At 32.1% G+C, this 27,168-nt stretch overlaps 3 protein-coding genes across 4 annotated transcripts in view; 1 reads left to right on the top strand and 2 right to left on the bottom strand.

The window, feature by feature from the left end:
• LOC107009119 (telomerase Cajal body protein 1) overlaps window positions 1–3,292 on the top strand; it is a 7,314-nt gene extending 4,022 nt beyond the window's left edge. The window contains exons 10-14 of the mRNA XM_015208397.2: window positions 1,637–1,689; window positions 2,108–2,192; window positions 2,277–2,343; window positions 2,429–2,539; window positions 2,860–3,292. Coding sequence (XP_015063883.1) covers window positions 1,637–1,689; window positions 2,108–2,192; window positions 2,277–2,343; window positions 2,429–2,539; window positions 2,860–2,993 — 450 coding nt within the window. The 3' untranslated portion in view covers window positions 2,994–3,292. The remainder of the gene's footprint in view (window positions 1–1,636; window positions 1,690–2,107; window positions 2,193–2,276; window positions 2,344–2,428; window positions 2,540–2,859) is intronic.
• A 6,432-nt stretch (window positions 3,293–9,724) lies between these two features.
• Window positions 9,725–14,767, bottom strand: LOC107009234. The gene is made up of 5 exons (XM_015208536.2): window positions 14,455–14,767; window positions 14,183–14,331; window positions 11,245–11,406; window positions 10,399–10,514; window positions 9,725–10,049 (listed from the first exon to the last, which is right to left on the bottom strand). Exons 1-5 carry the CDS (start codon window positions 14,636–14,638, stop codon window positions 10,022–10,024), a joined length of 639 nt encoding a protein of 212 aa, XP_015064022.1. The 5' UTR covers window positions 14,639–14,767; the 3' UTR covers window positions 9,725–10,021.
• A 5,062-nt stretch (window positions 14,768–19,829) lies between these two features.
• LOC107009424 (heterogeneous nuclear ribonucleoprotein U-like protein 2) lies at window positions 19,830–25,599 on the bottom strand. 2 transcript variants are annotated; one of them, XM_027914309.1, is made up of 8 exons: window positions 25,372–25,599; window positions 22,907–23,676; window positions 22,589–22,777; window positions 22,352–22,460; window positions 22,184–22,242; window positions 21,893–22,094; window positions 20,819–21,802; window positions 19,830–20,208 (listed from the first exon to the last, which is right to left on the bottom strand). In XM_027914309.1, exons 1-8 carry the CDS (start codon window positions 25,517–25,519, stop codon window positions 20,027–20,029), a joined length of 2,643 nt encoding a protein of 880 aa, XP_027770110.1. In that variant the 5' UTR covers window positions 25,520–25,599; the 3' UTR covers window positions 19,830–20,026. The 2 variants fall into 2 exon arrangements, with proteins under 2 accessions (XP_027770110.1, XP_015064246.1); XM_015208760.2 differs by having other exon boundaries at window positions 19,830–20,229; window positions 25,372–25,519.
• Window positions 25,600–27,168: the final 1,569 nt, after the last annotated feature.

Raw genomic sequence — 27,168 nt, forward strand, 5'->3', positions numbered from 1 at the left:
CCCCCCCCAAATACCCCATCCCAAAAAGAAATTAACAATTTTTTCATTAATACTTTAATTCTTTTTTGAAAACAAATTACCACCCTACCCCTACCAACCCCTATCCATAATTAAATGTAAAAAAAAGTTTCATTTTTTTATAGATTTTTTTTTTTAAAAAAACTTTCTTACTACCCAACCCTTTATCAATTTTTATTTTTTTTTGCTTTTATCCATTTAACTACCCATTTTTAAATGGGAATATGGGTATTACTCCTTTTTTACCCATTTTTAAATGAGTTGGATACCCAATTCATTTAAAATGGGTAATATGAATGGATACCCAATTCATTTAAAATGGGTAATATGAATGGATATCCAATTCATATAAAATGGGTAATATGAATGGATACACATATTATTTACCCATTTTGCCACCCCTAGTGCTATGAAATTGACTAAAAGTAGAATAGAAATATCTTTGGCTTAATAAAGTAATACATAAATCATTGTATCTTCCTTAATTCTTCGAGCAAGTCTTGAGCTTGAGACTTCCATGTTGGAGGTCTCAAGTTCGAAACCCCTTGTCAGCGAATGCAAGGGGTTTTCCTTCTGGGTCGAGCAAGCCTGGTGCGGTTTACCTCTCCTATGTGGTTTGCGAGCTATTGCATAGGAGGTGGGGTTTTACCCTGTGCACATCCAAAGGGTAGCGGCTGCAGGTTTCCCTTGTCGTCAACAAAATAATATAAACGATTCTGCACTGGAAAAAGACAATCAAGAATAGCTCAAGGTCTATTACTGATCAATGATTTTACAAAATTATTGAAGTTCAGTTACCTTTTTCAACTATGCCCTAGTAAAAGTTGAATATTACAATCTCATTAACTTTTTTTTGCAAATTATTACTAAACAGAGAAATGCTTTCCTCACGATCAATGTTAATGGAAGAGATTATTCATCAATATTTAATGGTAACCATATTTCAGACTTGGATACTTCCTGTTTATTAATGATCCTAGCACCTTCTCTTCTTTTAGCTTTGTTTATCCTTTATTTTCTCCTATTCTGTTAAGGGTTAGATGAGGTGAGATCAGGAAAGCAGTTTATGACTTTAGTGTACCATAGAATTAGTGCCAAAAGATGTTTATAGCGAGATGCAGAACAAAGTTGGTGAGCATTTGATGTTCATTTATTTTTCACCCATTCCTCCAAACCCACTGCATTAGCCTTATAGGATACCTATAAAATGAACTCTGAACAGCCTTGAATCCAGTCGAATGTATAATTGACCACTTGGCCCCATAAAGAGTTTAAAAATAAACTTTAACATCTACCAACTCGAAAGGCTCAAGTATCAATCTTTTCAATTTCTACCTTGACATTTTAGTGTATAGTTTGTAAACTTGAGTAATAATTTTAAAATAAGATCTGTTTTCATTTCCTTCATCCAAAGAAATATAAACTTTGTGCCCGTTCCTCTGAAAGGCATGCTTGCTACTTGTTGATTTCCTTCACTTTTCTATTTATGATCTAAAATTTGACCCTTTCTTCTTCGGACTCAATTCTTGTCTATTGTCACGTGTATGCTAGTATCCTGTCATGCATGCATGTTGTGCTAAACATATGTTTGACCAAGTTCATCTCAAACTTCTTTTAGGACCCTTACATACTGTGCTGGGACATTCGGAAGACTGCTGAAATTGTTTACAAGTAAGTTTCTTTTTACTGATTGGACACTCAGGGAACTGGAGCATTGGAATGATTGGCTTGATAACTCTGTTTCTGTTCAGTAAAGAAGCTAATGAGATGCATCCCTCTTCCAAATTAATTGCATTTTACAAGTCGGAGACGTCTCACACTCCTGCTAGAAATGTGATAATTGTTTAGCAGTTTCTTTATCCAATAAAATAACACTATATATGTTTACATGATGTTTTTTCCTGGAGGGGAACTTTCATAACTGAAGTTGTCTATATTCACAGTTTTTTGATTATCCATGTCGAAGATAACAATTTGCGTGAATGAAGTAATTTTCTATGCACAACGATAACTTTTGTAAGTTTGAATTTATTGTGACCTAGTGCTTCAGTGATCAACTAAAGTTCCCCTTTTGGCTTCATTTAATTAGGATGTACAGATCATCAGAAACTACCAATCAGCGGATATATTTTGATATTGAACCTCGAGGTCAGCATCTCGGCTCCGGAGGACAGGTAATGTTTTGCTTAGCTCAAAATTACATTCATTGTCAGAATGAAATACAAGATCTTATCTTCCATTCTTGTTTGTCTCTCTAGGATGGCTCAGTTCACATTTATAATCTTCAAACCGGACAGTGGGTATCCAGCTTCCGAGCTGCATCAGGTACTTCGTTGTGTTCATTGAAGAATAAGTTGGGAGAAGGTCCACCTAGTTTCCTCTATTTCTTACTCAGTGTATCCTGTTACAGACACGGTTAATGGCTTTTCATTTCATCCTTTCCTGCCGATGGCTGCCTCTTCATCAGGCCAACGGAGATTTGGAGTTATAGATGACTCCCACGAGGATATGCTCCTTACAGGTAAATTCGTTCACCCTACATTGTTTGAATAATTCCCAAGTACTGTGAATTAAAGCTTTTGTAGTTGTCTGGAGTTAATTATTTTCAATGCTCATTTCATATCTTCTCCTTCTATGCTTTGTTCTGTAAATTCCTCATTCCCATTTGCCTTTTTAGGAAAACAAATTTGTTGCCATACTTCTTAGTCCTATTTCCTTCCCTTCCTTAACACTAAAATGCTTAAATCATCTTCTTTGTCAAGTCAAACATCACATTTTTTCTACAAAATGACCTTTTAAGATGAAAAGTTCTTAAAATATGGTTGTGTTTTCCTTGTTTAGGTGATGAAAACTGTGTTTCTGTGTGGAGCTTCGCCTATTCAGCATCTGTAGAAAATGATGTTAGTCCCATTTCCGGGGTCTCAAATGGTAAATCTGAGCTCGATGAGGACCTTCACGTTCTTCAAGAACCTTGATCCATTTAGGGACTCTGTATAAACTTATCGTTGCATGGGCTAACATCACCTCCATTTACCACAACAAATCCATGCTTAACAAACTCTATTTATGAATGTATGCACATTAGCTCTGCTGCTTTAAATATTCTTCCAGTTATTTTATTAGCTCATAGATGTTACTTTCTGTATTTGCCTCATTTGAACTTATTTTACCATTTTTGATAGATGTGACAATTGAAGAATAGGGTGGTAGATAGCTTAAATTATGCAAGAAGAAATTTACTACATGCAAGTTCTATAGAATATATATTTCTCAATGCTTCTTGTGACTTGTAGTAATAGATGATTCGTCTATAAAAATACATCTTTCAATATTATATCATGTTAATCTATTATACATAATGATTTAATAGGTTTATCTGATCTTTGGATTATTGCATAGCTTGAATAATTGGAATATATAACATCCTTTAATTAGGATTTACTAAAGTCTCAAATAGTTTTTAAATTTTTTTTTTTTCAAAAAAGAACTATCGGGAGAAAATCAACATACTATTTGTTGTCTAGACAGAGTTATTACTATCACATGCCTTTTATTTTGTGTATTGGTCTCCATACGAGTTATGTCAAATACATATTAGAGAACTTAATAATGTAACCAAATGCTTTATTAATACTAAAAAGTTGTATAAAAGATCAGCTACATTATTATTTAGTTATAGAGTTTATTAATAATATATGTATTTTTACCTTCTGAAGCAAAAGTATTATCGGAGATTATTACGAAATATTATGTTAAAATTATTATTTATTATATAGTCAGAGCTCATAAAAAATTATTTGTTTTTGGTTCATCTGTCAAATCATGTGAATTTTACATTTTTGGTCCTTATGAATTAATTTTGAAGGAATGAAACTCGTATTACGATAAAATTTAAAATTTGAAAAACTAATAATAACAAATAGCTTTTATTAAACTATATTTTTCTTTTATGTTATTTTAATATTTTGTATTAAACTATAAAATTTATTTATTTTTTGGATTTTGAATCCAAGAAAAATTTCAGCAGATCCTTATTAATTAATTTTGAATGAATGAAACGCATATTACATTCAAATTTCAATTTCTGAAAGAACTAATAATAGCAAAAATAACTTTTATTAAATTATATTTGTCTTCTATGTGATTATAAAATTTTGTATTAGACTATAAAATTATTAACTTTTGGGTTCTGAATCCAAGAAAAAATTCATCAGATCCTTATTAATTAATTTTGAATGAATGAAACTCATATTACATTCAAAGTTCAAATTCGAAAGAACTAATAATAGCAAATTACTTTGTTAAATTATATTTGTCTTTTATGTTATTTTAAAATTTTGTATTAAACTATAAAATTATTTATTTTTGGGTTCTGAATCCAAGAAAAATTTCATCAGATCTTTATTGATTAATTTTGAATGAATGAAACTCATATTACATTCAAATTTCAAATTTGAAAGAACTAATAATAGCAAATTACTTTTATTAAATTATATTTGTCTTTTATGTTATTTTAAAATTTTGTATTAAACTATAAAATTATTTATTTTTGGGTTCTGAATCCAAGAAAAATTTCATCAGATCTTTATTGATTAATTTTGAATGAATGAAACTCATATTACATTCAAATTTCAAATTTGAAAGAACTAATAATAGCAAATTACTTTTATTAAATTATATTTGTCTTTTATGTTATTTTAAAATTTTGTATTAAACTATAAAATTATTTATTTTTGGGTTCTGAATCCAAGAAAAATTTCATCAGATCTTTATTAATTAATTTTGAATGAATGAAACTCATATTACATTCAAATTTCAAATTTGAAAGAACTAATAATAGCAAATTACTTTTATTAAATTATATTTGTCTTTTATGTTATTTTAAAATTTTGTATTAAACTATAAAATTATTTATTTTTGGGTTCTGAATCCAAGAAAAATTTCATCAGATCTTTATTAATTAATTTTGAATGAATGAAACTCATATTACATTCAAATTTCAAATTTGAAAGAACTAATAATAGCAAATTACTTTTATTAAATTATATTTGTCTTTTATGTTATTTTAAAATTTTGTATTAAACTATAAAATTATTTATTTTTGGCTTCTGAATCCAAGAAAAACTTCATCAGATCTTTATTAATTAATTTTGAATGAATGAAACTCAGATTACATTCAAATTTCAAATTTGAAAGAACTAATAATAGCAAATTACTTTTATTAAATTATATTTGTCTTTTATGTTATTTTAAAATTTTGTATTAAACTATAAAATTTATTTATTTTTGGATTCTGAATCCAATTTTTCTTCTCATCAGATCCTTATTAATTAATTTTGAATGAACAAAACTCATATTACATTTAAATTTCAAAGAAGTAATAATAACAATTGACTTTTCTGAATTGTTTTTATCTTTTCTGTCATTTTAAAATTTGGTGAGTAACAAACTATAAAATATATTTATTTTTGGTTTCTGAATCCAAGAAAAATGTCATTCAACATAAATTTTATTCTTTTATTTAAAAATATAGTTTGCACTATAAATGCAATTTGATTGTATTTTTATTTACTTTTCAAAGTCAAAGTATTTTAAACAAGTTGATTGCATTTGCATTTAATTTCTCTTACTATCTTTACAATTCTCACTCTATAAATATAAAGTTTCTCTTCCATTCTCATATCTTTCGATTAATACTTTCTCTTTAATATATACAGTTATCTTCTGTCATATTATTTTTCTTCTAATTTAGAAGAAAAATAATGACGAAAGCTTCAGGATCAAAAAGAAAACGTCAGTCGAATCATTCTGTTTATCTTCCTAATCACATAATTGATAGGATTTTTACCTTTTTACCTATTAAAGATGTTGTTTCTTATTCTGCTGTAGCTACTCCATTTTTAAATACATGGATGTATGCCCGCAATCTGCGTTTTGATAGAATATTTAAGAGTAATTGTGTTACGAAAGATATCTCAATAATCAATAAAATCTTAAATAGTCATTTAGGCAAGAAAATTTACAATTTTCATTTGTACATTCCTTCACCAAAAGACTACTCATTTTTTCTTAAGGATTGGATTCAAATTCTTGCATCAAAAGGCCTAGAAGAGCTTGAGATAGATTTATGGTTTACATCTAATAATAAAAATACTTACTATATGGATTCTGATTTTATTGATCATATTGAAACTCTTAGAAGGGTAAAATTAACTAATTGTGAGTTGCGTATATCGCCAAATTTAAAAAGCTTACGATTTTTGAAATCGCTTAGTCTAACTAAGGCCCCAATCACACCTCATTTTATTCAAGAGTTATTTAGAAATTGTGTGGTTCTTGAGTCTTTGTCATTGGTTTTTTGTTCTTCTACTACTAATGTTACAATCAAAGGTTCAAATCAACTTAGAAATATTTTGATTAGAGCTTGTGGTAAAATTTGTTTGATCATTATTGATGATCCCAATATTCACACTTTTCATTATGAGGGTGAAATTGACAAAATCAAGTTGATTGGTCCAACAAAATTACAAGATGTGATATTCAATTTCAATACTTCTACATGGGTTCAACATATAAGTGGAATGGGTAATTTGATTGATATCTTAAGAAATGTGCAAACTCTTTCAATTAACAATATTTTTCTTGAGGTAATGTACTGATTTAATTTATTTATTTTGTTTTTGGAAATTTATTTTTATATATTGACAACGTAAATATTTTATTTTATGTTTATATTTTATTTAGGGAATTTCTCCTAGATATGAGGATTTTGAATATAAAGATATGGAGCTTTATCTTCCAAATCTAAAGGAGCTACAAATTGTGCTATATGGATCAACATATGTGAACCCATGGGACATTATTTTCTTTGTCAAGAATTGTCCCCAAATTGAAAAACTCTTTATCAATGTAAGTATAAAAAAAATTGAATTTTTAAAAATATTTTTTTTTACTATTTTTAATTATATATGAAGTAATTAATAATCAATTTAAATTATATAGTTAGGTGATTATGCAATGGAAGGAGGAAGTTATTGGAATTTTGTGGCAAAGGAAAAATTCGAGAATTGTCAAATAGGATTTTCCAAGCTGAAGCTCTTGAAAGTGAAAGGATACAAGAAACGGGAGCTGGAAGAGAAATTGGTGGATTTCTTTTTGCTGCGGGCAAAGATGATGGAGTCTTTGATTTTAGTTTCAAAGAATAAACATTTAGAAATTAGGTCGAAAGATATTGTTACAGTCTCAAAGCTAGTTACTATTTCTACGTATTATGATAATAGGGACAAAAGCTCTGTATTTCCTAAGCATACAATTTTTTGAATGCAGAATTAGAAAAAAAAAAGAAAAGAAGAAATCATAGGAAAAGAGTTGGAGAAGAGTGAAGACATGTATTTTCTAAGAATTACAAAAGAATATTAGTTATTATATTTATTTCCTATTTTGTTCATCAGTTATGTTTTGGTTGGAGAATATATATTTATTGCTGATTTTAAGTAGTATTTATAATGTTGATTTTTAATTTGTTTTTTCCTATTATAGTCAAATATGAATTTTGATCAGTATTTTAGAAGTTACTTTATATAAAATTCTCCTAATACATTTTACTATATGTTAGGACTTCTTGGTTTTTAATAAATATTCGTCTTTTATCATATATTTAAAACTCCTTAATTATTAATTTTCCTAATACATTTTATCATATATTTTTGGTCTCTTTAATAATTAATTGTCCTAATCCCTCTTACCATATATTTTTCATCTTACAATATATTTTAAGATTCCTTAATATTTAAAATCTATTTTCTTCTTACCATATATTTTAAGGATTGTTTAATGATTAGTTTTCTTAATATTTCTTACCATATATTCAGACTCTTTGATTTTAAATTTTATAAAAATATTAATAAGCCCATTCATAAAAGAATATACCTAATAAAATATTTATTTATCTTATTCTTCATCATATATATAAGATATCGAAACATTTGTCAGATTTAATAATAAATTGTCTCTGAAAATATATATAGTGATGCAATGATGAAAGTCTCTCTATTGTGAACCATATATATCAAATTCTTCAAACTCAATGCATTCAAATAATCTTTGTTTATCTAGAATTGATTTGCTTTTTAATTTGCAAATTGATTAAAGAAAAGAAATCATCTAAAATTTATTTGCTTTCAAATCTTAGTTCATCAACTTTTATTTGTTATGTCATTATCGTCACCTTTTTCAGGATACCTACAAAATCAAATATTATCAATGTAATTTTCTGACATAAAAACATATTTAAACAAAAAAGAATAATTAAAAAAAATGGATGTTACGTAAAAAGTTATACATAGATGAAGAGATGGAAATGAAATAAAATTAATCACATACACGTATTAAATTTTTGGTAATCATTCGTTGTTTCTTATATGTATAAAGCAAAAAATTAAAATTAAAATAAAAGTCAAATTTTATTTAATCAAGCAATTTACTATAATTATGACCTTTTAATTTTGGACTTGGAGTCAAATATAAAAGAAATCAAATCATATATAATTAAATGCAAGATTTGAAAACAATATAAGAGTCGAATACAATTTACTATAAAAGTTATTTGTTATTATTAGTTCTTTCAATTTTGATATTCAAATTAACATGAAACATCTAAGCTAAGCTTCGTTCATTAAGAATTAATCAATAAAGACTTTTTACAATATAGTCAATCTTCCCCTTATTATTAATTAGTCTTTTATTTCTTTTTAAAATAAACAATTACTTGAGCGTGTAAAAACTGTATTTATTATTGAGAAAAAAATAAATTTCGTATGAAATCCAAATAATCAAATTAGGAGGAATTTTTCACAAGTGAAAGTAAATAATGTGGAAAATCAGTCAATAAAAGGATAAAATTTTCATTTATTATGTTGTCATATGCTTAGTGAGTACTTCCTTCGTCACACTTTTAACTTGAAATAATATTTCAAACATAATTATCATCGTAGAAATTCATGACTAAAATTAACAATTATCAATGAACTACGTCAAGTATCTAAATAGATAAATCCATTATACGAGTCCTCATTATTGCTCTATTGGATCTAAATATTGTAGGTATTTTAATATGCAACTTTTGTCGATGTAATTTAGGTATGTCTTGTTCAATTATTAACACTTTTAGTTCTCATAATGTGATATCTATGAATATAATCAAACCATATACTATCATCACTCTTATAATTGTTTTATAAAACATACATATAAAATGCATCTTCTTCTTGCATAATTTAACCCTATTAGAATATATAGATGTAATTTTTTTGGGGTAGAAAACCTTGAGTATGCCTTTTGAAACCATGTACTATGTACCATAATGGTTTAACAAAAAATAACAAAGATATTGTATTGGACTATAAATAAAATTACTAACGCACTCAAAAATAAATGTGGTCTTGTGGCCAATAACAAAGTCGAGAACCGTGAGAAATACCAATACAGTCAAGTTAACAAACATTAAAGTTATAATTTTTATATTTGCTATACGATGAAAGTTATTAATTGCTTGTATCGAGTACAAACATTATTATTGATACATAACATCAATTATTTCAAACCTAAATCAATATGAATCTGATTTTATAGTTATATGTCTAATACTTAATTTATATATTGGATACATAACTTATGTATCATGCGAAAGAGTATTGTATCCACGAGATCTGAAAAATACGAAATTGTAATTTAAAAAACTTTCTAGAATGTAATGAGCACCTGGTTTATTGAGGTCTCTGTACTTGGTAACTTTTTTTTTAATCACAAACACAGCAGCTAATACTACTCATCTAGTTTTGATGTGCATTAACCATCAGATTTTACTCCATTGATGTTATTAAACGACACAACAATTGAGATTGACTTTAGATAAAGGAAAAATGTCATCTGACCATACAAGAATTTCTTGTTTTGGACATGCCAGCTCTTCATCTTTAGCTATTTGTTGATTAAACCTCTCCGTTTAAAACGTTGAATCCTTCCCGCAACACCTACATATACCACAATACCAAGACAATAAGCACAAAACGTGGGGACGTAACACAAAAAAAGAGAGGAAAAGACCGATCACAGCAGATCTAGAGAGAACGGAGAACATAATTATATATGGTCAAATACTAATTATATACACAATACATAGAAAATGTCAGCAAGCATATTCATAGATAGTTTGTAGTCATTTGTGTACATGATTGATCATATAGCTTTTTTTATTTGGAAATAGAGTTTGTTAAGTTGGGTAGTATTTAATAAAAACATCTCATTTCCTTTCCTTTTCTAAGGAATTCAAAACATCGAGAAATGGCTATTCATGTTCAACAATAAGAAAAGTTGAAGTACCTTTTGTATCTCTTCTTGGAACCACAAGGACAGAATGCATTCCTACTAATTTGCCCACTCTTAGCCATGTTTGATCGTGCAACATCCAGCGGGGATGAACCCATCAACTTTTGAACCTATATATCAGAAGAACCTAATATAAGTATGTCAAACATCATATAATCATGGAAAAGGAAGCACCAACAGCAGAACATATTATATGTGTTCTTTTCGCATGTTCTATAGAGACTCTGCAGAATCCAAGTATCGGAAGAGGAGTGTCTTAACTACTGCTTAATTTACAGCACATCCCATAACTCCGACGTGGACCAGAGAGAACAAAAACACACACTTCACAATGATACACATGCACCTAAATTACAGGCACTACAGCTGAAAATTTCTTTTCATATTATACACATAGCATATTGCATATCTGTACGATGCAAACAAAAATCTCACCCAGAAATTAAAGAATTTATATAGAAGATCTAAAATATAAAAAGGTAAAAAACAAAAATATTACTCCTTTTGTCACATTTTATGCAAAGAAGTTTGACTGGTCATGAAGTTATAAGTGAAGTACCATATGTGCTCTTTTTACCAACAATAAAACTAGAGACGGTAAGAGTTCCATGTGTCTTTTCATCTTCCTCTCTCCCTATAATAATGTCATATCTTATATCAAGTGGAGTCCCGATAAATCATGCCATTTAAGTTGACATGATTTCAAGATTAAATAGTTTTCAAGCATAGATAATGCACCAATCTTTTTAAACATTTTAAAAAAGAAGGTTCTTGAAGGAAGCTAAGAAAAAAAGTGAAAAGATGCCACAGAACAGCAATCTGAAATGCAATAACCAGTACCTCAGCCATGCTCTTTGGCAATGGCTTCCCTTCTTCCTTCATCTTCTCAAGTTTCATTTGTGCTTCTTTTGCCCAAGTAAACTTTGCCAACATATTCTCGACATCAACTATTGTGCACTTGCAATGTTTTGCTGCCTGTTGCTTTTGATGTGTTTGAAGATTCTATTAAAAAAGAATAAAAAATTAATGACAAAGAGGGATTCAATAGTTTATCCAAATCTATTCACATTAACAGTTTATTTTCATCTCTCATACACATGACTACTAGCTTACTAAGATAGTCTTTCACATTATTTACTAATCTTTTTTTTTTTTCTTTTTTTCAAAATTGGTTGCCTTGGTATTGAAAGGACTAGGACAGTGCAGAAGCCATATTTACATAGAACACATCATCACAAGTCCACAACCAAACAAACCCCTAGAAACAATTGCAGCTACCCTATCAAATCTACTAAAGAAACCTCCTCCTCTAATAACCATTCTTTACACCAAATTAAAAGTGGAACTATATCCTGCATATGACTGCCCCTATCTTCAAAAAGTCTGGAGTTTCTCTTTCCAAACTGTCCACCATATTCAAGCATTTACTAATATATTCTATTTGTAACAAAAGGAGTTTCTTTTATTTCTTGGGGTTATGTGATGTGAAATTTCATTTAAATGCACAAAGAAGGTGCACAATATTTTGCATTAAAGGACTTCGAATTCCCTTTTTCCACTGTAGGGAATCTATAAATCCTCCACAGTTGCATAAATAACTAAAGTCATGTAACACTATAAGTTCGGACTTCGTAAAAAATTTAATCTAAAAAAAAAGTGGCGGTTATTTCTCTTCAAACATTTATTATTTCTTTCCCTCCCGACCGTTCATCAAAAAATACATGCTTTTTTTGTCATGTCTTCATCTTTCAACTTTTTGCCCTTGCTAGCTTTCAGCTGCTGCCCTAACTGATCCTGGCAAGACCTAATATGCTCCAAATATGTTTAGGAACAACCTGAACTCCAAGCATAACCGCAGTGCAAAGTGACCAGGGGTTTCTGTAGTTCTCAAGCACAGAAAACAACTCTTACAACAATTACCCTTCAATCCCAAACAAGTTGGGATTAGCTACTATGAATCCTTACTGTCCATGATATTCCATTTAAACTCTTCTCATGCCTATATTATGTAAATACAAATAAAATCCTCTTCTCTACACATTCTAAGTAAGACAAGCTTCATGCATAACTTTTCACTCAAAACATATTGCTTTAGCGTGGAAAAGGGCTTTTGACCTCCATTCCATTTTCCATGGCCGACACTGTTCCATTTTATCTATTCTATCTAAGCTGTTGTAACATGATTAAGCAGAAAATATAGCATTTTTGTTTGGTCTGCTTCTACGGATCGGAGCTATCGTGCAGCTCCTTCTATTTCTCAATTATGCATATTAGTTGAGTGGCAGTCTACCTTGCAGTCATTAGACAGCTCTGACGTAATTTAGGTCCCCATCTTCCAATATGCATACAATAGTTGCATTCTGATTCATCACAATTGTGTAGAGATATGAGAAGCTTTGCCTAACGGATTTCTCTTCATTCCATTCATCTTGCCACATCCTAATCTTACCATCTAAGAAAAAAATGATTAAATGTTGGAACTCCTTCCAGGTGCTTCCTTATATTTTAACGAGTCCTTTCCAAGTGCTTGGTTGTTGACATTTATGAAGCCCTTACCTGTTTAGGAAACACTTCTCTTACATCTCTCCTACACAAGACTACTAATTTAATAAGATAAAATGTGATAGGTTTCATCTCAGTTTATAAAAATACTTCATGAGGACTCATTATTTCTGGACAAGTATCGCAAAACTCTATTTCAGTGCACCAAGAAAGTGAAAAACATCTACATAGAAAAGAACTCTGAATTCACTTTTAGCACTACAATGAATCTATTTAACCCACAAAAGAATTACACAATGAATAAAAGACATGGTACACCAATTAAACATTACAACATCTATACTTTGAGCAAAAAATAGTCATGACTTTGTATTCAAAAGATCTATGAATTCTTTCTTTGGGCATTTTGCAAAAACTATTTGTTGGTGTACTGTGACTTTCATGCGTGTCTGCTTCTCCTTTCAACTTGCGGCACTTGCCAGCTTTCAACTGTGTAGTTAGCTGATCCTGTCATAACCAGCTGCACTCCAAATATGCTCAAGAACATACCAGATGTCCCAATTATAATTGCAGTGATATGAATAGGTGATACGGACTTTCATATTTCTCGAGCGCAATAGAACCCCGTTGGACAAACTAACCTATTTCTACAGGTTGCACTGAGTGACAAAGGCCGCAGACCTAGCAATTCATTGTAACCATGCTGCTCTAGGAGAAGCTTTTGACATCCATTTCATTTTACATGGATAACGTTTTTCATTTACTCTGTTTGCATAACTGTTGTAATATCATTTAAGTTTGTCATGTAAATTAATAGAAACTATTATCCATTTCTTCTGGTCCCCACTTCAAAGAATTAGGTCTATTGCCTAGCACCTTCAATTTTTCAGTTCGGCATTAAGGATGAGCAGCTTTATCTACTTCTTGATCATTATCCTCCTCCCAACTGCACTTTACAGTACTTTATTATGTGCCTAGAGGAACTAAAACTTTAAAACAGACCAAGAAAAACATCAACGGTTACCCCTAAACTCCATCATTCAACTCAACACTCCTAGTCAATCGCTTCATAGGCATGTTTATAACAAATCCAACTGCTTTATGAATCTACAACGGATATAATCATTCCACTAAACTAGAATCCAAAGAGACAAAGAGGGAACAGTTCAGGTAGAATAACTACATAAAGTATTTGTTAATACACTTGGCATTTAATCAGAATACTACAGGATTGACCACATTAAAAAAGAGAGAGCTAAAGTAAATGGGTATAAACCTCTCCAGTGGGATCCAATGCACCAAGATATTGAAGAATAGCTTGCTGCTTCTCAAAAGCTTCAGCAAATGTAACTTCACTACCTCTCCCTACAACATACTGCTTCAGAGTCCCTAACTTCTTTGCTCTGCCCAATTCATCCGCAAATCCTAAATTCAAACAGAGTTATAACACAATAACTTAAGAAAACTAGAATAAACTCATAAACTTTAAATCCTGGCTCCACCTTTAATCTACATTTACTATAGTTAAAAGTGGTGCAGAAAACTTACGAAGGAGAGTGAATGACTCGGAAATGGGTACTTTGGCGGCATCGGTGGAGGTTTTTTGGCCGGTGAATACACCTTTAATCTTGTTGATCCATGAACCATGGAGTTGTGTTGTGGAAGAAACCCATCTGTGTGAAATGTGAGAGATTGATGATGAGTAAAACAGTAGGGTTCGAGGACGAATCATATATGAATTACTGTGAGTTCGTCTCTTTGATTTGCTTCTGTTTTTGAATCGGAAGGACAAGAGACTTGACGACTGAGAGGGGTTTAGTTAGGGATTTATGTCGCTCCGATTAAAAAAGAATTAGGTTGCTATTTCTTCTCTCTCCTCGTGAATCTCTCGCTCGTTATTTTTGTTTTCTCTTTCACTTTTTTTTCTTTTTATATAAATACAAAATATAAAATATTTTTGAGTTTGTATAAAGTGAAAGAAATTTTTTTATATATATATCGTCACTCTCGCCTCTCTCGCTTATACAAACAGATAAGAAATGTATAAATTATGTTTCTGTTGGTAAAAAAATTAAAAAAAATGCATATACATATAAATACATATATTTTCGTCCTGTACACTTATAATTATACAATACAAATATTTTCCTACCCACTTTTCTTTTATTTTTCTTGCCATACCAAACCAAGACCTTTCCTACAAGGAAAGAAAGAACCCGCGGCTCCCCTTTTTGAATACCCCCCTCACTCCCCCCGGAGTGAGTTCTTTTCTGCGGGATTTAGGGATTCCTGTCTTTTGCTCATATTGTCTCCTATGGAGATGGATTGATATGGGGCTTTCTACTTCTTACCTATTCACTTCTACTTGAACCGTTCAACGAGCGTTGTAACGATCCAAAGGAAAATCTCCTGGCTCAGCACTAGTCAACTTGTGGGGTGTCACATACCCTGCAGACAACAACCGCAGCAGTCACCAGTCTGGTCCCCTACCCCACAAAGTAGCTTGATGGCCGAACCACTCCCAAGGCGAATAGTGCCCTATAGGTGCTTACAAAGACGCTTACACAAACTAGCCGAAAGCCCTATCTAAGAAAGTGGCTACTAGCTCAAGTGCTGGTGAAAACCTCGCTTTTTAGCGATAGGAGGGTTTTCCAACTAAGCCGAAGATATAAGCCAACGGTCCAGGTACAAGAGAAGACTTTATAAGCCGCTTACTCGGAACTTGTGCTTTCCTATCCATACCGCTTTCCTTCATAGCAGCAAAGGAGAACGCGATATTGATTAAGTCGGAGGTATACTACTTTTCTGATCAAATCAATCCACTACTCAACCGCCCACGTGTGTGTCTGAGTCAGTGCTCGCCTTCATTGAGTTAGGTTAGTGTGCTTTGCATGCTTTCGTGCGGAAGTATTTCCCCTATCATAGAAGGTGTGAAGCAGGCGGGGTCTTTAAAGCAAAAAAGCAAAGCAAGTTCCAGGGATTCTCATTTTATACAAACACTGATTATACAATTGATTTTTTGTCACAATTGATAAATAACTGTTTTTTTTTTGTATATGTATTGTAAAATATTATGTTTGCTATGGAGCATAATTATGCATATAATTATAGCATACAAATGTGATTTTTTTATTTGCTATATGTAAAAATTATTCTATATATATAACAATTAAAAGTGGACGAAAGAAAGAAGTATAACTCACCGAACCAAGAAAATAAAAGTAGCAAGAGTAGGAGAAAATGTTAATCAATAGCCTGGAACTATTAGAATAGGTCTAAAATAATTTTATTAGCGTAAATTTAGTCCTTTAATTTTTTAAAGCGATATCAAATTTGATTCCAAAATTACACCCTTATTGATTTAGTTCTTTTAGGTATTATACACTCACAACTGTTCAGTTGACATAAGAGTTCATTTCTTTTGCGAGATGGAAATGAGAAGAACTTCAAAGATATAACTTGAATGCGAACCATTGTATCTGTTTCTGAATCACGATAAAATTCAATACGATTAATAATAATAATAATGTTTAGCCACTTTTAATCTCAAATTCATTAAATTTTCAAAAAATGACTACGTATTTTGAATTTGTTTTTTACTAAGAACATCTCAAATCTAATCTCTAATAACAAGCCCTAGCACAAACTCAATATTTCGTCTTCAATAATATATCTTAAGACTCACAAACGTTTCCAACACCAAAACAATTATTAGATAATAAATGCCAACAAAAAATTCACCTTAAATTCCACAGAGCTCATTGAAGGCTCAAATCATATAAAGATCTTGGGCAGTTTAAGTTCACAAAAAGTAATGGATTTATGTGAGATCGACTTTGCTACTCAATGTGAGAAGCACTGTCAAAACTCATCGCTAAGTTATTAAGTAATTTATGTATTAGTCCTTTTGAAACAAATCTTAAATTGATATTTGCATTATGTGTTAAAGAATGATAAAAGTTTCACATCGGTGGTTTATGTGTTAAAGAATGACAAAAGTCCCACATGGTTAATGAGATGGGTGGACTCCTTATAAGGCTTGGGCAATCCTCCTCCCTTTGAGCTAGCTTTTGGGGTGTGAGTTAGACTTAAGACCTAATTTCACATGGTATCAGAGCAAGACCCGTCTCACACGATAGGTGGGGTATTAAAAAATGACAAAAGTTCTACATCGATGGTTAATGAGATGGATGGACTACTTATAAGGCTTGGGCAGTCCTCCTCCTCCCTTTGAGCTAGCTTTTGGGATGTGAGTTAGGTCCCTTTGAACTAGCTTTTGGGGTGTGAGTTAGGCGTAAGACCTAATTTCACATTATGAAGGTCCACGAAAACAAAAACACCATCAAATACAAGCATCCGAGGTAATAAATGCTAACCAAATATTAGTTTTTCATTTTCTTTGTTTAGAAAAATATACTGAAATAAGTGGATACACAAAATATTGAAAGACATGTAAATTCAATAGTGATTGTAAGAGAAACATAATAGCATTGTTTTGAGGATCTAAAAAAGCTCATTGAAGTTTTACGTTGATTTAACATTTTTTTTGCATGTAACTAGTTTTCTTGTCCAGAGGGAGGCTAGGAATATAAATGTTGAAGAGAATAAGCTATAAAAATGTCTGAAAATGTAAGTTAACAACTAACTGTGTATTAACAACTACAATATATTTCCCTTTTAAAAATGATTTTGCATAATGTGACAAAGACAAGTAATGGAGAATGTTACCATAAGAAGATTGACAGTGTTGGCTGCTTGTGAATCAGATTTAAGTAACTGCTTGAACCAAAATATATAACTTCATGCTCAGAGTTACGTTTAACTTTAATTAATTGTTTATAAAATTAGTGCAATGGAATCTGATAAATGAAAATTTTATCAAGTTCCATAGACTGGTTGTGTAAGATCGTAACTTAAATGGTAAATGATCTTGAAGTTTGAGAACGAATGTTGTATATCCAGCCTCAATTTTGAATTAGGTCAACATGAGCATGAACCTTATTAACTAGTGGAGTATTTATTTTTGAAAAAAAATATAAGAGAACCTTTGTAATGAGTTAGAGAAGCATTATATATAGTCTCATTATTTTTCAGACATTTTTTTATATTTACAAGCAAACTTTTAGGAATCACGTGACTTTCTTGATTCTTCGTATATATAGCTCAAGTATCTGGCGCTTTAGACCACCCAAATTTTTGTAAGAATTTTTTTTATGAAGACCTCCCTAATGAGTTGGGAAAGCGTTACAAGTCAACTTTTAGAAATTACGTGACTTTCTTGATTTTTCGCGTGTATTAGCTTATGGAGTTGGCGTCTTAGATCATCCAAATAATAATTTTAAAAACTCTATGAGGACCTCCATAATAAATGTTCAAATGCAAAATCGTCATTATACCAATCATTTTAATTTTAACACTCACATTGTATAAATTGTAGAAATGAAACAAAAGGGGTGAAAATGAACAATGTATATGCATTCGCAACACTATGTTAAATAGAAGATAAAGTAACACAATCAAAATCATTTAGTTTAAATTACTTGTATATAAACAAAAACATATTGCACAAACTATTCAAGTATTATTTAGTTCATCATATGTATTAATAAAAGTTCTGTCAATTAAGTAGCACTTAAAAGAGTAATAAAATAAAAACAAAGAATTATTTTAAGTGAAATTGACCATCTTTTCACCTATCAAAAATCAAAGAGTCACTGAATTAGAAGAGTTTCATACATTATTTTGTCTTCTACACATTGAACTTAACCTAATCAATAATTATAATGTGGTAACTAAAAAATCAAAGTGAGTTATTGAACTTCATATTCCACCATTATTTAATTAAAATATTACTAATTTAATAAATAAATTATTTTTATTTTTACGTAGTGAAGGACTAAAACGATAATCTAACTATAAAGATCGAAACTATATATTATCTTTTTTTTTTCTGCCTTCACAGACATATAAGCAAAACGGTACGCTAAAAGACAAGGCTAGAGCACATTAATATTCATTTACTTCATCTAGTCAAAAAGCATAGAACTTTTCGCAAGTAATTTTATGTATTGCCATTGATTCCCATACCCAGTAAGTTTTTTTTTTTTTTAAGGATTGTAAGCCTTTTTAAATAGAAAAAGATATAAATATTAAAAATTTGTCTAAGGTTCGAGCCAGAATGAGTATGGAGAAATTCTGTTAGAAGCTCTATTCTCAAAAAGTATTGTATAGTGCACGATTCAAATTTAGTAAATACGAAATATATCCGTTTTTATTGTAGCCATTATTGTTGTTAAAACACCAGGGAAAAAAGTGAGAGAGAAACAAGATATAGATAATCAAATGAAGGATGGGGAAAAGTGAAGAATAGGACCTTTTTTCTATACCTGCAACTCTTGTCGCCTCAGATTAAAAAAAAAACTGTATACTATAACAGATTGCACCAATACTAAAGTTTGGACCTACTATTTTATTTCCATGATATTTATTAAAAGAAAAAAAAAGGTTTTTGGGACAAGTTCACAGTAGGTATATAATAGGTCATTCGATTAGTTTGAGTGTGAAATCGACTCTTTGGGACAAGTTCAAAATGCCAATGAAAATCAACTCACATACATCTAAGGATACGATGTAGGAGTCAATGAAATAGTTGAAAATTATGGCAAACTAGAGTTCAAATTGCAATAAAGAGAAAAATGTGTTACTCAGTACCTGTGTTGATATGAAGTAGACATGTATTTAGTAGTATACTCGAGGTATTCGCAAGCTCGACATAAGCACTACCATTATCACAAAAAGGGCGCAGCCCTGTGCACAAAGCACTCCCGCGTTAGTGCGGGCCCATGGAAGGGCCGCACCCGAGGGGTGTGATGTAGCTGCATTATCTCAAGAAAGATGAAATAGAAAAACACAAGAGACAGAACTTGAGATGGTAATAGTCTACATTTTCTCAATAGAACTCCAAATTTCCCAAAGTTAACCTCCATATCATACACAAACTATATGATCCAGTTATGAAATCCAAACTAACCTCTCTATATGCTAACACCAATTGATTCTTTAGTAAATTAAAAACAAGCAATCATATTCAGTGTTTCTGAATTCCATGCAGTTTCCGCAATCAGTAGTATCTGGGACCAGGTGGAGCATATACCCCAGGATGCTGTGCTCCAGAGGGATAATTTTCATGTGGTGGCCACGGAGCTGGAACCCCTTGTGGAGCGGATACCCCAGGATGTTGTGCTCCAGAGGGATAATTTTCATGTTGTGGCCTCGGAGCTGGAACCTCTTGAGAAAAGCCTGCTGGAAAGACAGAACGAAAGCCTAATGGAAAGACAGAACAAGTAAAATTAGAACTTGTTTGTTCTCCTTAACAACTATGATTATACCAGAAATACATGGTGAGCCTCTGTATACATGAAAAATCACAGTCCAATAAGCCAAATAATAGTTTGAATAGTTCTCTCCAATAACTGGTACTATCTGTTATTTACATTATTTTCCATTACTATTTTTTCTGAACTCTTTTTATCTTGAGCCGCGAGTCTATCAGAAACAACCGCTCTACCTCTGACTACAATTGTTTTCTACATTCGACCAGACACTACTAATTAGAGCCCAAGTTCTTATACTCTATTATCACATTTGAAAATTTGCAAACAAAGTCAACGTTCAAACAGTCTAGGCAAATAATGCAATACATCACATGTTGTTACCCCCCCCCCCCTTATACAATCATGCGAACTACTGTGTGTCTGTCACCAAAAGTTATGTGAAGCTTAAAAAGTCATACTACCAAATGTACTCCAATGGTTTTCTCTTTCCTAGATTTTTTCCATTTTTATCAGGGATAAGCTATTAAAATGCAAGTAATATGAAAATGGAGTCGGAAAAAGGGCAATAGATCAGTTACCATATGGTGTAGCCATCCCCGATTCAAACGGTCCTCTTGAATCAGGTGGTAGATATCCAGAACCACCGGACATCCTCAGGTAGGGATCATTCATACTGCTTTGGTGTAACTCAGCTGCACTTTGAGCTCCGAAACCACCAGACATGCTCAGGTTGGGATCATTCATGCTGCTCTGGAGTAACTCAGCTGCATTCCAAGCTCCGAAACCACCAGACATGCTCAGGTTGGGATCATTCATGCTGCTATGATGTAACTCAGCTGCACTTTGAGCTCCGAAACCACCAGACATGCTCAGGTTGGGATCATTCATGCTGCTCTGGAGTAACTCAGCTGCATTCCAAGCTCCGAAACCACCAGACATGCTCAGGTTGGGATCATTCATGCTGCTCTGGTGTAACTCAGCTGCATTCCAAGCTCCGAAACCACCAGACATCCTCAGGTTGGGATCATTCATGCTGCTCTGGTGTAACTCAGCTGCATTCTGAGCTCCAGAACCACCAAACATCTCCCTCAGGTTGGGATCATTCATGCTGCTCTGGTGTAACTCAGCTGCATTCTGAGCTCCGAAACCACCAGACATCCTCAGGTTGGGATCATTCATGCTGCTCTGGTGTAACTCAGCTGCATTCCAAGCTCCGAAACCACCAGACATGCTCAGGTTGGGATCATTCATGCTGCTCTGGTGCAACTCAGCTGCATTCTGAGCTCCAGAACCACCAGACACGCTCCTCAGGTTGGGATCATTCATGATGCTCTGGTGTAACTCAGCTGCATTCTGAGCTCCAGAACCCACATGAGGCTCATAGATCTCTCCATGGATAGCTGATCTGGCTTCCATGTCATAGCCCCTTGAATCACCGTAGGCACTGTGACTTCCATGGTGACCGAAATCACCTATGGGGTTGTAACTGGAAGGGATCGCGTAGAAGGATTCATGAGGTGCTTGAAGTTGAGGCTGAGCATACGAACTATTTAGACGTCCACCTATCCAAAGGTAAAATAGATAAGCATGGGTTTTCCAAGAAATACAAGCAAAACAGTGATACAAGTTTCACAAAGAAGAAGCAAAAAAACCTGGTACATTTCTGAGACTCTGTGGTGATGAACCACTGCACGACTGCTGGTATTCCAAAGGGTACTGCATCGACAGGCTATTATGTGACTGCATTGAACTTTCACGAGAATAAGGGGTAACTTCCTTTTCTGAATTCAAGTTTGCTTTCATCTCATCCAAGCATCTCTGAGCCTCCGCCCTGCCAAGTTCTTCAAATCGTACCTATGACAAGAAAAATAGAGAACAGCATGAATGAGAAACATGAAGACAAAAATTTACAGGACTGGTATTGCTGTTCTGAAATCATTCACCTCATCAAAGTACTCATCTGCTTGATGCATGTCTTTGCTCATAGGTAAAACAAAATTCACTGCAAGGAAAATATTATAGGTTACACGAGAAAACGGGAAATCATATAAGACAACAGATTAGAGAGCTATAAAGTGTGTGCAAACACAGAACACCAATCTCTGTGGTACCTAACATCTGATTTACTGCTTCAGCAGGAACTTTTTTCCCCATTTCTTTGAACAGCTTCTCACCACGGAACTTGAGCTCTTCAGGTGTTGGAACAATCACAACAGCTATCTGATTTAGAGGCAAAACAAACAGAGATATTAGGATGCTTCATTAAAGGCCTATTGAAGAGAAGTCAGCACAAACTCTTATCATCCTAAAAGTGCTCCCGTAGTGAGAACTGGGAACAACTTCTGTACCTTCTTATAGTTTGCAAAGGGCTTCAATTTGCGCTTCCGGGCATTTTTGTGGACATTTGTCTGATCAATTATGAAATTACGAGGAATCTTGGAAGCCCTAGACAAAAGAGTGTTGAATATACCAGTAGCACGGTCCATTAAATGTTCAAATCTTCCACAATAGTTTTGTTTGCGCAGAAAACCGGGAACCTGTCAAGGAGATGAATTACTTTTTATGGAGATAGCAACTGAAGCACAAGTCTTCCTGTTGCTAATAAATGAAAAAACACCAGCTTCACTCTATTTTAAAAGCAAAAAAGGCGCAGTAAAATATAATACCTTCATTAGATCCAAAGCTAAATTAGTTCCAAGCAGAACATATCGCTTTTCTGGATGTTCCTTAATCCATTTCTCAGCCCAGGTACTCTTACCGGAAGCAGGTAGTCCTACCATCATCATAGCTTCACAATCGCACAGATTCGCAAAACTAGGGCCTGGAATGGCTTTCCCATCTTCCATGGCACAAGACCACGGTTTATATCCTTCTACAGGAGCTAGTCCGTCATTTATGCTAAACTGCATGTTCACAACTACATTTTTAAGCAACACATGAGGGAAAAGAGCTGAATGCCAATATAGATTTTTCATTGGACAATCCACCACTTCAAGACCAGTTGGACCTGGTCCTGCATTAAATTGCTTTGATGTTCCCAGCCACTTTCCATTTTTAGAGAAACCTATGGAAGCCATAGGGCTGGACTCAAGGTCAACACAACAAATTATTGTGTCACCAACCCCAAATCTTTCGCCATAATTAGAAATTCTTCCTTGACTAGAAAATTTTCCAGTACCCACAAACCCAAAACTGTGCAGGGTTTCCCCAAGGTTTCCTACTGCATCATCTCCCCTTGAGATTCCAACACGACAGATCTGTTGTTGGTCTAGTGGTGTATCGTCCATCTTTACGGGCTGCTCTGCAACAATTTTGCAACCAAAGCAGTACTTTCCTCCAGTGATTCCCATATTGGCACGAGCACCTGACCAACAATACGAAAATCCATGTTCATAAAGCCCTGAACCTAGTAGTCCATTTCCTTCAACATTGAAATCTGAAAGATAAAACAATCCACATCAAAACACAATACAACGATGAATAGACCAATAAATAACACTTTCAAATAAAAACACAGCAAACAGATATGCCACTCAGCCACTGGCTAATTGGCTCTCTAATATTTTCTAGTTCTCCCAATCCCAAAGTCCAGTCTCAAGTTTGAAAAAGTAGTCCAACTATATTTCAGCAGAAGAGAACTATGCACAAGCAACATATACTCACCAAAACATGGACAATTGTTATACCTACTACCAAACAAAAATCACAGTTTTGTTCAACCATAAAAAGTTAAGTCACAAGGAAGCGCCATACACCAATATATAGGCTATGATTCCAGGAACAGCTAACTAAAATGAAGACAAAGTAAGTGTGGAGAAACTGCCGAGCCAGATATTCATGCACAACATATATTACATGGTAGCAACAAAATCTCCGGATTTAATAAAGTAACTTTCATGTCCTCGTAATAGGAGTGTCATTGAACTGCTGGCACAAGCTAAAGGAACCGCCCATGAGACCTGGGTTCAAACTGGGTAGAGGCGCTACTTTAAATTATTATTGTTGTTTCAAAAAAAAAAAACTTTCATGTCCTCAGCATTGGCCTTGGAAATGTAAGCTGCAATAAATCTAGTATAGTCCATTTACTCAAACACACATGCTAACGGCTAACCCCCCACCATCCAGGATTATTTGATCACTATATCGAATACTCGTGAAAATTTTCTTTTCAGCTCACTTATTCCCATAAAAGAATGCTCATAAAACCTATCCTGCCCTTCCTATTCCAATACCCAATATGACTCAACAACTAATAGTACAATCTACCTAAGACAAAACTGAGTTCCATAAATGCAAGTCTACATGAACTAAACGTTGTTGGGAAATTAATCATAAACATAATTCAACATAGTATCTTCTCGTGAAAATTTAAAATCCAAACAGGAATTATTGTGATCTTTTCTATTCAGCAATTATGCACCTTGCTATCCAATATACCCCATCCATTACAAAAGAGGAAATATTGATTATGGTTATGCACAGTTTAAACGTTGGCACCGACCTTCAAGCACTAGTGTTGATCCACATTAAACAATTGTACTGATGCCCTTAAAGGTGACTTGTCAAACCAAAGAAAAATTTCATCTTTCATCTTTGATTGTCATTTGGGATTCATTCCACAATTCTACTATAGGATGTCATATTCAAACCTCCTCACACATGTCCCAGATACAGGAAAACCAAAGAGGAGACTAATGACACCATAATTTGATATTGTCAATTGTCATACCAATAAAATTAGTACAACAAGATGAGACTGAAAAAACGAAAAATCACCCATTCTTATGACAAAATCAGGGATAAAGGCTGCGTTGTTAGACGAAATTTAAGTGACTTGCTGATAAGCTGTTTCAGATTATTGATAACAGTTTCTTCGTTGAAAATATATATAGCTCAGTTTGATATCTTCCACTTCTAGTACCACCCTAAGTCATCTATCTTTTCACATTAGGGTTAGGGTTTACCATCCATATCAAAGAGAAAAAAAATTTAATCATACCAAACGCACAAAGCATTAAACAAAAACACATACAGGGGGTTCTAAAATTTGTCATTTGTAAAGGATATCCACAAAATTTAAGTCAGAATTCAAAATGAAAACGATGCAAAAAGGGGAATGTGATGTTCTTGCCTAAATCACAATCGGCAGCGTTAAGAAGAACCCTCCATGGAACTACTGGAAGCTGTGATGTATCTTCTTCTTCAGCTTCATCAACCTTCGCTTTTTTCTTGGCACCAACTTCATCAATCATAAAAAAATCACGTCTCCTCGACGCCATTGAAGAGATTTTTCAGTTTTCTGATTCTTGAAAATTTTTAGTCTTAGTGGAATCGTCTTATACTAACAACAATTTAAGACTAATGAAAATGCCTCATTATTGATATATAACTGCATTTGTCTTGTTTAAGCAAAATCATTAACACGTGTAATCTCTCTTTTTCTTTTTCTTTTTCTATTTTTTTTTCTCATGTGTAACGTATGACTTTTGTCACTACTATAACTTGGGATTTGTGCATAATAACACCTCGTTAAGATCGAAGTTTGAATTCTAAACCTCTGTAACGGAAAAAATATTATATTAATATCATTATAATTTTCAATAAATATTTTAGTTAAGGGTACTTAGTATCAATTAAATTAAAATCGATAGGTAAAATTATTTTAAAAAATAAAGTCTATAAAAAAAAATCTCGCTTCATCGAATCTAAAAATTTAAAGACAAATGAATCATATTTACCCCGACTAATTTAAATTAGTATGAGTTATTCACGTAAATATATATATTTTTAAAGTAATTTTCAATTTATTTCTTTAAATTTGATGATTTTAAATTTATGTATCACAAATATGTCACAAATTCTGTTCTATAAAACATAAAAAGTTGGGTAATGCTATATCAGTTAATTCCTATAGAATTTATGTCGTAATAGGGAAAAAATAAGTTTCACAATTTACAAAATTATATCGTAAAAGAAATAATTTAATTCTTACAAAACTTATATCGCAAGAGCAAAAAAGTTTTCAATCTTATATTTAGCGGATTAATAATATTATAGAAATGCTACACAATTGATTATATCTTATAACTTAATTCCTACTAAATTTATATTGTGTAACACTTACTTTGAACAAATTAAGTCATAAATAAGTATATTTGATTTGCAATCTTTTTTAAATGAGGTTAAAAGTTAAAGATCATTGTGATTCATGCAATAACTTTAGTTGAATTTACAGATTTATTAAAGAAGAAAATGTTTCCCGTTAAAATTTATATACATTATTTTGAAGGTGGGAGTGTCATGCAAATTTACGATCTTAAATTAATGATATATAATTAAAATTCAATAGCAATTTCATAAGTGAAGTCTGAAAAGAAAGAGTGTCAAGAGACCTTATCAATTTATTTTAAAAATAGAAAAGTCATCTCAACTAGACTCTTAACTTAAAATAAAGTAATTCAAATAATTAGGAAAAGAAAATGCATAAATGAAGTAATAGCAACAACGAAATAATGTGAAATAAAAATAGAAAGCAACATATAGAAAAAAGAATCATATGATAAATAATACAATAATCGAATCATATACGCGCACTAAAAATAAAATAATTATCAAAATTTTTAAAAAAAAATTGATATCGCTCAAAATATAGAATATCAAAGTACGATGACAATAAACCTTCCTGGTCAGTATTATTTAATTGGGTATAACCTTATTTAATTTTCTAGTCAAGGTAACTTGGACACCAAGTAAATAAGTCAATACAACAAATTTGTACTCTCTATACAATAATAGTTGTTTTCTGTTAACTTTAAATATTTCTTAAGAAATTATAAATAAAAATAATTTTACTATATCATCTTTGAATATAATAAGTACAATGTCTTAAAAAATATAATAGGAAAAATGATTATAATTAATGATAAAA

This window comes from Solanum pennellii, chromosome 2 (genome assembly GCF_001406875.1).
Source record: "Solanum pennellii chromosome 2, SPENNV200".
Taxonomy (NCBI): domain Eukaryota; kingdom Viridiplantae; phylum Streptophyta; class Magnoliopsida; order Solanales; family Solanaceae; genus Solanum; species Solanum pennellii.